This window comes from Malurus melanocephalus, unplaced genomic scaffold, assembly GCF_030028575.1.
Source record: "Malurus melanocephalus ecotype Western Australia unplaced genomic scaffold, MMel_1.1 scaffold_304, whole genome shotgun sequence".
NCBI lineage: Eukaryota > Metazoa > Chordata > Aves > Passeriformes > Maluridae > Malurus > Malurus melanocephalus.
Window position 1 is genome coordinate 866,357 of NW_026623536.1, and position 12,640 is coordinate 878,996.

At 38.7% G+C, this 12,640-nt stretch overlaps 1 protein-coding gene across 1 annotated transcript; it reads left to right on the plus strand.

Annotated features, from left to right (window-relative positions):
- Nucleotides 1–1,776: 1,776 nt before the first annotated feature.
- Nucleotides 1,777–6,239, plus strand: IL21 (interleukin 21). The gene is made up of 5 exons (XM_057377164.1): nt 1,777–1,911; nt 2,040–2,075; nt 5,478–5,615; nt 6,044–6,124; nt 6,225–6,239. The coding sequence occupies exons 1-5, from the start codon at nt 1,777–1,779 to the stop codon at nt 6,237–6,239; spliced, it is 405 nt and encodes a 134-aa protein (XP_057233147.1).
- Nucleotides 6,240–12,640: the final 6,401 nt, after the last annotated feature.

The window sequence follows — 12,640 nt, forward strand, 5'->3', positions numbered from 1 at the left end:
CTGAATGAAAAAGAAAATTTAAWTCACACTACCTTTTCTTCAAGAAATAAAATTTCAGACTACATGATAACAGGTTTTTTTTTTTCTGTTTCAGTTTTCAGGATTTCTGTTCTATTGGGTGTGATTAGCTACCCTTTTCACCAGGAAAGATTGTGTGTGCATGCATGAGAGCCTGAGTGCCGCTATGTGTATAGACACATACACCTGTAAAATCTATTCCTTTAAGCTATGCATTTCCTGAAATCTGAAAAATTACTTAAGCACATTAACAGCAGAGAAAATACTTGTTTGTACACTGAAAACAAGTACTTGMGTATGCCAGATAGAGCTCTCACCAGGTTAAAAGCTCATTTTTAAATGAATAATGAAGGGACCCAGCCTAACAGCCCAGATTCACCACTGGACAGACACAGGTATATTTTATACAATGTCAGTGTATMACACAGATTAGCAGGCGTGAAACTGCAGTCTGAACTCTCTGCAGATCTTGTAAAGCACCTCCAAAGCCATCTGGAACCTTCAGATTTTCAGAGGCAAAGATTAATTTGAAAGACATATGATCATCTTTTTATTTGCCACAGTGAAGGTGCCCAAGTGACTTTAACTGCTCTCTATTAGTTCCACACAGGAACCTTGAAATCRTATTGATGATATTCAATTAATAATAATATGTAAAAGTCAAAGTCATTTAAAGCTGTTTTTTCCCTCTTTGTGATGAAATATTAGGATCAGTGATTTTAAAATCAACTGATTCCTAGATCTAGTAGTCCAGTACCTGCACAGACTAGTTTTTGAATTTTACCCAGAACAAGAGCACTTCTAGATTCCCAAGAGAATTCTCAGGTCTCAGTATCACATCTTCTTTGAAAAGATGAAATTCCAAAACTAGCCTCAAACCYAGACACTGAAGGATGCAACTGAACATGTTTATCTCCCACAAGTTACAGAGTACCGTGGGATTGACTCACCAGGATTTAGTCCCTGCTCTTCCAGTATTGTTCCCATTTTGGCAATGGGTGTGGTCCACGGATTCACCTCTCCCACAACAATGTCTCTCCCTGCAACCTCCACCCCCAGTGAGGATGCCCTCCACAATGCTATTAATACATCTGCTACCAGTTCCAAGCAAGTTAAAAGCAAATYTCAGCTAGTTTAAATGCTAAAATGAGCTTTTGGTCACAGCTTTAACAGAAACCAAKCTGAGAATGCAAACGTTCCAGTTCATAGATGCAGAGGAAACAAGCTAATAACCATCCCTTGGAGCCACAAAGTAAGATAAATACATTTAAATTTTGAAAGAAGTCCTGTCATATTTCTCCAGAATGGTACAGAAGAGCTGCAGATGGACTGAAGAGATTTGTCACTGTATGACACAGGAAAAAAATGCAGCATCTTTGTTTACCTAGGCCTGTGGTTTCTAAGTACCTACTTTTTAGTACATTCATTTCTTGACTCAAAGTGAAAATGGGAATTCACCCTTTTCTCTTTTTTTCCTGTCCAATGTGCAGATGGGGCACATTTTCTTTCACTCCATCAATCCCTGCCCCCCCACGCACAGGCTCACGTACATGCACCTAGCCAGTGGAAAAGAAAAAAGGGTTACTCATTAATCCATTCTACAAAGCTTTCCAAACTGAAATGGGTGGGGTCTACATCTCCAGCAGGGAGCAATATATAGGCAGGTGCAGAGCATACCTGAGCACAGATCACACTGGAGTGTTACACCTGCACATCGCAACTTTGCTCCTGGCACATTTTAAAACAGAACTCATCAGGATGAAGAGGATGATTATTTKCTGCATGCTTTTCTTCTATTCCATTGTGGTGCTGACTGCATCTTCACCCARAGCAGTAAAATACAAACAGATGCAACAGACAATTAGAGACTTAGAAACCATAGTGAAAGATAAGGTAAGTGATGGTATTTGTCATAATATTGAAATTACTTTCAAGCATTACATATTGCTTAGTATGTATCTTGTGAGGGACATCACTTTCAAAAGTTCAAATTTTTCTAACCTAGATTTGTTTTATTTTAGGATGCTGAACTGCTGCATACTCCAGAAAACCCTGTGGTGAGACTGCTTTAACATTACTTTCATAACTATATCTATTTGACTTTGTACTGGTTTATTCCATTGACAAATGGCAGATGTCTTCTTCACATCTCTGACCCAGTACTCTTAATGCAAGCTAGACTGAGTAAGAGAATACTGACTTTATGARTACTTTACAGAAGTTCCTTTTTCTGGATATTTAATGGCAGAAGCGTTTCTATTTCAGCATCTTTATTACTAGGTTGCTATTGTATGTGTATTATGTATCATAACCCACCAACAGATCCAGAATTGCATGCATTCCATTCATTCAAGAAATAGTGCTAAGAGGGATAATTCATACAAGATCCAGAGGTGCAGCAGTGCTTTTGAGAATGAAGGTATTTGGAGTGGAAGTGCCTCCAGCTGCCATGAACTCCAGCCTTGCTGAGCTGCCCCCCTTGGTCCCCCCACTGCACTAAATGCTAAGAGTGGCACTGCAAGGCCACATCACAAAGTGCTTCCTCTCATATGCAGTCACACTGCTCTCTCTAAGACTATTTGTGTGCAGGGGWTGTGTTATCAATGGGAAGATAAAACTGTATCTACAAATATTCTCTCTAGTTTAGAACTAGTTAAAAAGACAAGAGCAGGCCTCTGTGAATCCTTTTTTAGTACAGATATTTATTGATACGCTAGTTATTGCTGATATTTTGCATCTTCCAAGGTTAGGAAATTCTTATATGCAGTAATTTATTTTAGCAGAATCACTAAGTCTGTGCATTCTCAAAAGTGGCAGGAYGCAGGATGTACTGTGAAATTAAATGCTAATCATAGTTAACAATGTCTTAAAAGCTGAGACCATAAATGCATCATATTTTGATAATCCCTCAACATGCAACAAAGGTCTAGAGCAACCTGTGGCTCTCTAAATTTATACTTCCATTATCAGCTGTCTTAAATTTTTGAGCCCTGACTATTTTGTAGTGCAAACAATTTTGACTGACGTATTAAAATGATCATTATGCATTACTATGCTGTGAAGCTGCCGGCATTCTTAAAATCTGACATGCTCGGGACTCCAAATTCCCTTCCAAAGTATCTACAAGAAGAAAGGGAAAAAAACTCACCTCATTTCAGACAGGTTTYGGATAGCCTCCTCCTGGGCTTTGCAGTTGGGTGCATTTTTTACTTGACAAAAAATATGTAGAAGCATAACCAAACCAGACACCTTCCCTCACATTGCTAGAAACAACTGCAGTGCACAAACTCATTGCTGGGCTTTTTTCACTAACACTCCTTTTAACTCGTGGTGTCAAAGTGAAAAGGAGGAGATCATCAGCTGTCATTTTACTCCAGTGTTTGCTGCTGCCTCTGAAACTAAGCAAATACAACTAGTGACTAATTGCTTAAGGAGGTTGTGGGCTTTTTTTCTTAAAAGAAGTCATGCTTACCTCAGGAAGGAAGACAACAGTTCACTTGCAGCTCAGGGCTTTACTGTCTGATTCTGGGAGGTCCTAAGTGCCTCCGCTGAATATTAGAGAAGACAGAGAATATTAAGTTGATGCAGGTTCAGCTTCTGATCAAAGCCAACAAAAGAATATAGTGTGGTAATAGTAATTATCACTACCAACCAAATGAACAAACTTTTCATCCTACAGGGTGACTAAGATATGAATTACCAAAGTGTGCCAAAGCAGCACTGAGGGTGATTAGGTGCTATCATACCCTATTGATATTCAGTTTAATAAAAAGTCACTCATATAACTCAATTTCAAATATTAAAATAYTTGAAAATGTTTTTACTATAACCAGCTCATGCCAGATTCACATTTGGTCTTCATGATGATGATAATGGATGATGATTATAGTGAGAAAACTACCTATTATGACATTCAGAATTAGGTGGTTAATCTCTATCTGGTTTGGCTTCCCTGAGGTTCCTCTGTGTGGACTGTTAGTCCCAATTCAATCCCACACCATTTCCTTGTACACTCAACAATGAAGTATCCTTTCCTTTGAAAAAAGAAGTAAGAGGACATCAACTCAAGGGATAACATACTGAGGCTGAAAGTGCAGTATTAGGGCTGAGGTGATTCAKCCTGGAGGGCAAATGAGATCTCTTGCAGGTGACTGGCACTGCAGCTCAAGTGGCACTCAGTGACACAATGCTGATGTATCCTGAACYCGTATCTAACCCTGCTTATCGCTAATTCCGGAAGCAAGGGCTTTACAGCCTCATCTGCAAAGTTAGCTTGAGTCAGATGCAGAGTGCTGCTGCCAACTGCCTCTGATACAAATATTTCAYGAGTTTCTAGACCGCTCAGACATTTGCAGTGGTCTGTGCTCTTTCATGGCTCATCCCCAAAGTGCTCAGCCYGTGACAACACTCCGGGCCCCATAATCCTTGTGGTGCTCTGACCGTTGGTTGCCTCAGCTATAACTGACAGCTCAGCAAAACAGAAAAGGCGGCACAGATGAGAAATGCTGGTTTCTCAGCTCAGCACGGATGAGACCAAAAATGTTTTCAGTTTCAGCTGGAAAATCAATCTTTTTAAAAGATGAGTAGCATTTTTTTTTTTTCCAGTAAGCAAGGCTGGTTACGGTAAAGATGCTTGAAACAAACATAAATGGGTGGCATTTAAGGAAAACAAAATGTTTTATCTGACCAATACGGAATGGTGCTAGTAAAATTTGCTCTAAGCAACATCCATGAAGGCTGCCTTGTCCGTGTCCAAGCAGCAAACCGCAGCGAGGTCTCATAAAGCAGATGAGACTCAGCTTGGGTAGCAGTTGCTATGCAAAACAGGGGTGATAGCCTTGAGGCCTTTCCAAGATGTGTAATCAGCAGCTTACACATAAGGGAAAACAGAAAACAATTTAGAAATTSGCTTCAGTAAACATTGCTTTTCTTTTTCTGTTGACTATGAGGTTAGTTTTGGGGATACTTTCCATATAATTTCCAATGCTATCATATAAGAACATTCCAGCAGTATTTGAAAACACAGTTCATGTAAATTTTAATTATTACCTAGGCAGTATTAAAACGGGCACAAAAATGAGGAAGAAAAAAGTATATTCTCACACATAGCACTAAGAGATATTCACAACTTTTTAAAAATAAAATGCTTGTGCAAACCTGCTACACRTAACTGATCTACTCTTCAGCAGTGTTTTTATTCAAATGCTGTCATGATTAATAACCAATAGGAAACACSTAAGGAATACCTAAGGAAATACCTAAGTAACAATGCAAGGTAAAGCTTCAAGATCTCTTGCATATCAAAACTAACTTTAAAAAAAAAAACAAAAATGGTGCAGTTGAAGATTCTCAGTTAATATCCTGGATCCTTTCTTCTGCACGAGGACCACAGCCTAACATATGCAGGAAAAAGGGTTGCAACATTAACTTGAAAACAGTTCCTTCTTTTCCTGCCCTAGGAGGGATGCCTGTACACAGCTGTAACCTGCTTCAAGAAGGAAATCGAGAAATTACAACCAGTGAGCAATCAAGAGAATACAATGTTCACCAAAGCCATCARACGCGTGAGGAACTTCACCTACAAAGACCCCGGAAAGGTAGGATTTCCTCACAGTGCTCATAAATCATCATCATTGCTCCTTAGTTTCTATAGCAGATGCCAGCTGCAATGGGGCAACTGTAGAAAGCAAATAGTTAGAAAAAACAATCTGCCTTTCATGACTTTGGAAATGAAAAATACCAATTTTTGCACTTTTGGTAGAGGCATTCCCTGTGATCCCAATCAATCGCATGCACGTACTTGGCAACCACACAATGTGCTGGCAGGACACGGATCTTGCAAAAATGTAAATTAAAGATGTCATTACTAAATCCTTCCCCTTTGTGAAATAGCTTGTGTCTAAGCTTTTCCAGCTGGAAAGGGCATTGATTACAACCTTCTTGATTTTTCAGCAAKAAAACTTCAGGTTTGATTTAGGATTGTAATGTGCAATTTAGAAATGCATTGATTCTCTTTATCTTCCAGCATTGTGAGTCTACGTGTGAATCATATGAGAAGAAAACCCCCAAAGAGTTTTTGAAGAGCTTTGCAAMTCTAATGCAAATGGTAAGCAGAGTTGATTCCTCCTGGGTGCTTTTCTGACATTTTTAAATCATCACAGATACCCTTATTTTACATCCTTACTAACAATGTGTTGTTTTTACAGCTATTCAAGAATTGATACAGGACACACCAGAGCTGAAGGCTACTAAAAATCTACTTTTTAAAGCAGACACTATGCTATATTTAAGATGTGAAAAATGTAAATACTTTCCAGGGCTATTATGATGTGTTCTCTGTGTGTGGTAAGTGAAAGCTTCTCCCAAAATATTAAGGAGTCTTATTTGGATGGGTATTCATAAGATGGATGTTGTTTTAAAAGTAATCCTAGCCCGACCATACCATGAAAATTTGATTCTAATTTCACAAGAACAGGCTCTTGTAAGCCTTACTCGTCACCTTCTACTGAACTAGAAATACATGAGATGGTTACTTWTGTATTTTTGCTTTGATCTTAACTGAATCCCATGCAGAGATTTCTGCAATTTTTGAAAGAAAATTAACAGAAAGATTGTCAGAGGCTTTGAAGCCTCAAAGGAATCTACTTGGGCTGATTTTCTTATTTACAATACTACCACACACAAAGAGCTTTATTTATAAGTTCTTAGACTGTATCTGAGCTAACTGTGGAAAAATATCTTGCATTTAACTGTCTTCTAAATACTGGAAAARCATTTACAAATAATGCCATACAGCTGTGATGAATGTCTTGAAGTTAATGGCACATTTGCCACATGTTTTAATAGGGAGAGATGCAACCACATGCTCTAAGCGGACATAGAGGATTCTGGGGGGAAAAATTCCTGTTTAGGAAGATGGAATTACACCTACACACCCYAACTTAATGCAAYAGATATAGCAGAGACACGACTGACTGGTAGAACCAGCTACTAAATAAGGTCCAAGACATACAGTAATTAAAAATTAGTCAGAATGAAGAAGCTCTAAAGGATATTGCTCTTTCTCAGATGACAGTATTTGCCCTTACATTTATGTACCATTRACACTATCCATTCTCTCACCTCTTGACTAATTTTAACAGCTTAAGTATTATTGGCTGTTTTTTMTTTCAAATCTGTCAAATTTTTTGTYATGTGGAAACCTTCCTATACAGTTTCTGAATCCTGAACATTTTTGTGAAACTATGGCCAGATATATCATTCAAACTTTTTATTTTAAAAGTGAGTATCACAGCACTTAGAACTAATTTTAGCAGCATAATTATATACCACCATATTCTGCTTGCAATGATTCTGAACCTCTGAATTCTTCCATCTGAGCAGTAGCTGCTAATTTACCCCAAAAAGGTATTAACCCTACATGAGGAAACTGATCTTGGAAAACAGCATAAAGCCTTCCAGTAAAAATTAACCATTCATCTAATTTTCTCTCTACTTAGTAGAAATGTGGTAGAGAGAGGAAACKGGAAAACTGCATCTAGTGTTAAGATGGAAAATGACAAGCTTAGTTACCTCCAAAAATAATGAGGTAGTATTAAAAATATTTCCATTCCTACCAATGTCATTCACCTAAAGGAAAACTAATACAAAAAGCTTTGCTGCCTCCACATTTTCACTGCCCTGAAAGGTGAACCTTCTCAAGAATGTACATCAGAGGAAGGAAGATCTTGAGAGCACAATAAACCAAGTGAACTCTCCTTGTTTCTAATGATGGCCATTTTGATCTAGAACATCTTTTTCTTCTCCTTTTTCTGTTTCAAAACCTGCTTTTCCTCCGTATAGTGTTCTCATACCTCAATGTTTCCACATTACTGCATGAGAATTAACATTCCGAAAAAGAACTATCACTCATATGCAAGTAATCAAAGTGCTGAGTTTAAATGATGTTCTTTCTGCACCTTCTCTCCCCGTTTCTGACTCATCTACCCGTTAAGTCCCTTCATCACCAACTGGTGAGCAATACATAAAGCTACTGCCACAACTCCAATAGATTTTAAAGTTACAGAAGTAGAGAAAGGGCAAAATTCAACTTCAGATTTGGGTAAAAGCAACTGGTAAAACATTAAAGAATGTCCTACAGTTGCAGCATATCTGCTGATGTTTCCTCATTTATATTTTTATGGAGGGGTGTAATTGAATGCCTTTTTCATGAATTAAGAGCCTTTTTAGGTGAGCTGTAGAAGGCCAATGGAATATTTGCATGTGCAGGGTTTTGGAGGAAGACCTTTAGAAAAAGCTTTATTTTTGCACCAAGAAGACAGCATRTATTTCTGTATTTGTAAATGTCTTTTCCAGTAACTTTCTAAGTGCACTGAAATCAACGTTCTAAAAGAGCCTGTTAGAATCCTTATTGCGCAGACTAAATGGGATTGGTGTGCCCTAACAAAGACAACCTTTTGCATTACATATTTATTAGCAATCATTATAAAGCATTGAGAAGCACCTTTTGTAGCTGGGTGGATACTTCATGAACGAAAAGCAATTCCCTACAGGAATGTCATAAGCTAACCAGTTATTCCTGCCTACACTTCAGCAAAGTCTGGGGTTTGTACAAGGGGCAGTATATAATGCMGTAAGTAATCAAGTTTAGTGACTTGCTTCACTGTTTTTGAATTATGGAYCTTATCACATCAAGCAGAGTGCTAAAGCAGGTTTTTTTCTTGTATAAAACATATTATGCTTGTTTTTTTAATTGAGGCTATTTCTTGTATCTACAGAATAACTTAATTTAAAATGCTTGTTCATAGTATTCAAAAAACTAATGAGAAATTGTAATGAATGTAACTTTAGAGGGTTAAYTGCTCCCAGATATCACTGAAAACTAAAATTACTGGACAATCTAGTCTAGCTATGTATGGACAATATTTATCACAAAACTATCACAGCTGATTTTGGCTAACGCCACACTTCAAGGCAATGTCACCACAAGCACCGTGGGCAACTCTGTGAGCCTCAAATATGCTTTGATTTTACAAGATGTGTGGCCTCATGCTCACTCTGATTTGTTAGAGTTATCAAAGACTGAGTGTGTTATTCAGAGTGTGCTATTTGAAGAACAGGAAATCTGTGCAAGTCTTCAAGAAGACATCATCTTGCCCTGCAACAGCGTTCTCARAAGGAAAAATGAAGATGCCCCGGGAGGAGCTTGTGACCCTAGAGGAGGACCAGATACCACAAATCTAAATGTGTACACCCTCATGACTTACTTCTTTTTGTAAGATGAACTGTCTTTGTACTAAGTGCACTCTGCAGAAACAATGTGCTACTTTAACAGAGTACACAGTGTAAGCCATCAGAGCTCACTACCTCCCAGGGAGGTTTTATAATATATTTATGATTTTGATCATAAGTGCCCTTTGTAGGCACTTCAAGATGTGTTTTAGCATGGTATATACAATTTTGTATAATATTTACTTTTCCTGAGAAGATTATTTTTATAACAATGACCAATCTAATTTAATTATTTATTGTATTTTTGTAAAGGGAATGTTTGTACTAAGGACTATGTGGTGTGATTAATTTATATGCCTGTGATATTAAACAATTTTAGCTAACACAATTTTCTCTTATTCTTTTCTTTAAAAGCTTCTTTTTGTAGTTATCTGGGCAAAAGGTCTTCCCTGTAGGTTTTCTAGCCACCTGTATCACACACCTGGTTTGAAGTGGGTTGAATTATTCCTGAATATTTCTGCTTCTTATTGAGTGAGCAGATGACTCAGTCTTGACTAACAGTGAATTCTGGATGAATCCCARTATATGTGGCTCTTGGTATTTCCTTGTGTGCAAAGACAGGAGGCATCCCTCCATCCAGTGGGAAAAGCCACAGGGAAGAGCTCTCACAGAAAATTACAAAACTTCCTTACAATGCTCTCTGCTGTGCACTTGTGCTGATGATCCACGTTTTAACAGAAGCAAAGGAGAAAGGGAAGATTTCCTATTCAAACACCTCTGCCCAAGCTGCAGATCTCAATTGCTGTACTGCCACCTTTCGACGGCAGTTTGGAAATTAAAAACAGCTCCAGATACAAAACAAGCAAGACGAGTATCATTCCCATGACAGTTTGGTTTGAGATACCCCACAGACACCATAACTAAGGTCACTACTTCCCATAACATGATGAAGAGCATGTTTAAAAATATCCTTTGCCATACCAGTCAGGCTCTTCAAGCAGTCCTTTCCCTTTGCCAGAGGCTGTGCAAATGGGTGCTGTGTCCGTGTGCCCCTTCATGTCCAACAACCTACTGGGAATTCTCCCGCTCTTTTTAGACTCTTTGTAAAGGATTTTCTTATGTTTACTGCTTTTCACTTTCTGAAGACGACCCTATTATTAAACTTTTCTACTATTTCCTGTTCTCTCTTCTCCATGCCCACCCTTGATTCTCCATCTTCTTCCCATTCTTCTCCCAACTCCAGTTCACTTTCTTCCGTCTGTTACACTTCGTCAGCTTTCTTTTTATTATCAGGGAGTCTTCAGACACACGGTATATGATCATCAGCTGCACAATTCCATTAAAATGGAAAAAGAGTTGAACATAATGCTASTGGACCACATAAAGTTTAATTCCTCATCATCCACAGAAGAACATCCTGACAACAAGGAAGACAGAAAAATTTTCACTTTTAAGCCAAAGAAGTGAGGGAAGCACTTACAAACCAGCTGTAGCAGAAGACAGAGTACATTTCATACCAAGCTTTTCACAACAGGTCAGAAAAACATTGTGATAGAGCAACGCGCTCTCCAGCCTCCCTTAAATACTTCTTATAAATGTAGAAACAATGAATGAAAAAGGGTTCAAGGCTGGAGCCAGCTGATATGAARAGAGGATCTGCTGGGGGTCAAATACTGTAAAGTGTGTGAAGCTGACACCCCAAATCCAGCATTTCATCAGATTGAGAAGCAACTCCCAAGTTTATCACTGCCTTTATGAATGGCCAGGAAATGCACCAGTGTGAAGAGCAGATCATTGCACAAGAGGGCAGCAGGCAGCTGAGAAAGGAAAGGAGATCTTCACTCCCTCCTCCTCCTGGCCCAGGGCAGCTTGCAAAATAATTAATCTCACCAATCCTCAAATGTAGGGAAATAAGATTCAAAAAGCAGACTTAACTAAAAACATTCCCATTTCTGTGCTCTCTTTTACAGGCACAGTTCAAACGTCATCTACTTAATAATTACTACTTCTTATATTCTGTTCTTTCCCAAACAATTAACTCTTCATTCATTTTACTCCTCCCTTCTACCACTCCATCTCTCCTTTAGAGAAGCCACTTTAATTGAGCTTGGCCTTGACAACTCTTGCATTAACACCAGACAGGACAAAGCACCGGCAAATAAGGCCCCATCCTATCTCACAGGTATCATTAGGAGAGGTATCTCCTGAAAACAAAGAATAAGCAAAAAAAATCACAGGATCTGTACTATTCCTGGAAGATTTACACTTCCCTTCAGCATGGAGCACTTGGCCCATTTCTAAATTGCGAAGCCAGTACCTGCAGACRAACTTTTCCAAGCATTCCTTATGGATGTCCTGCCTCTCTCTTCAGATGTCCCACATCCTGTAAGACAGCTGCTACATGCCCCCTATTTTACTTCTATTAATTCTTTCCATTTTGTATTTTACACCTTACAAAGAGCTGAACAAACAGCAGGTAACACCCGGAATGCAGCAGGTACAGCTGGAGGTGATGGGAAAKGTGTGGCACAAACTCCCAAACACCTTACCTGACACTGAGAACTTTTTTATGGCACTGAAGAACAAAACACTGGGACCCTACTGCCTCAAGCTCCTTTTCCACGTGTTGCACTGGGCAGGGTTGGCTTAAACCATTCCCACTTATTCCYCCTACCAGCCCCTGACAGCTGCATTTTTTGGGGCGACAAGCAYATGAATATACCAATACTTTAGTATAAAATAGAAACTATGCCTGACCACAGCTGCCTCTGAAGRATGAGATGTATAAGAGAAAAGAATGTGAACTAATGTTTCAGATTAATGGCCTTTTCTACAAGACAAGGACTTAGCCCCCTGGGGGGGGGTCACACCTTCTTAGCCCTGTGGGCTAAGTGATAAGGAAGCAGCATGCAGAATGCTGTAGACAAAAGGGAAGCTAGTTCTAATGACAAATAGAGGTGTATACACAAAGGGATAGAAAAACACTTTTTTTATATGCAATAAAGAATAGGAACATAATCAATATACAATTATAGATTAAGTATAACTAATAAAGCAATCAAGTGTGCAATAGTAAAAATATTACTATAAAAACATTAATATTGCTACTATTAGCATAACAAGCGTGGAGTGAATGTATAGAGAATATATATATATATACATGCTGGGTTTATAACCCTAAGACAAGGAAAACACAAGTTATGTAAGAACCCAACCCTTAAGAGTGGACCTTTAGATAAATGAACAAAACGTGGGTGGATACTGAACTTGTAAATGCATAAAAACCCCTTGCAAGGWGAACATGGCAGACATGCAYATGGAGGTGYTAACCCCTGCATGCTYCCCCTGGCCRGGCCATTRAAGGTGTGCTTCACTTTACAGTACCTTACTG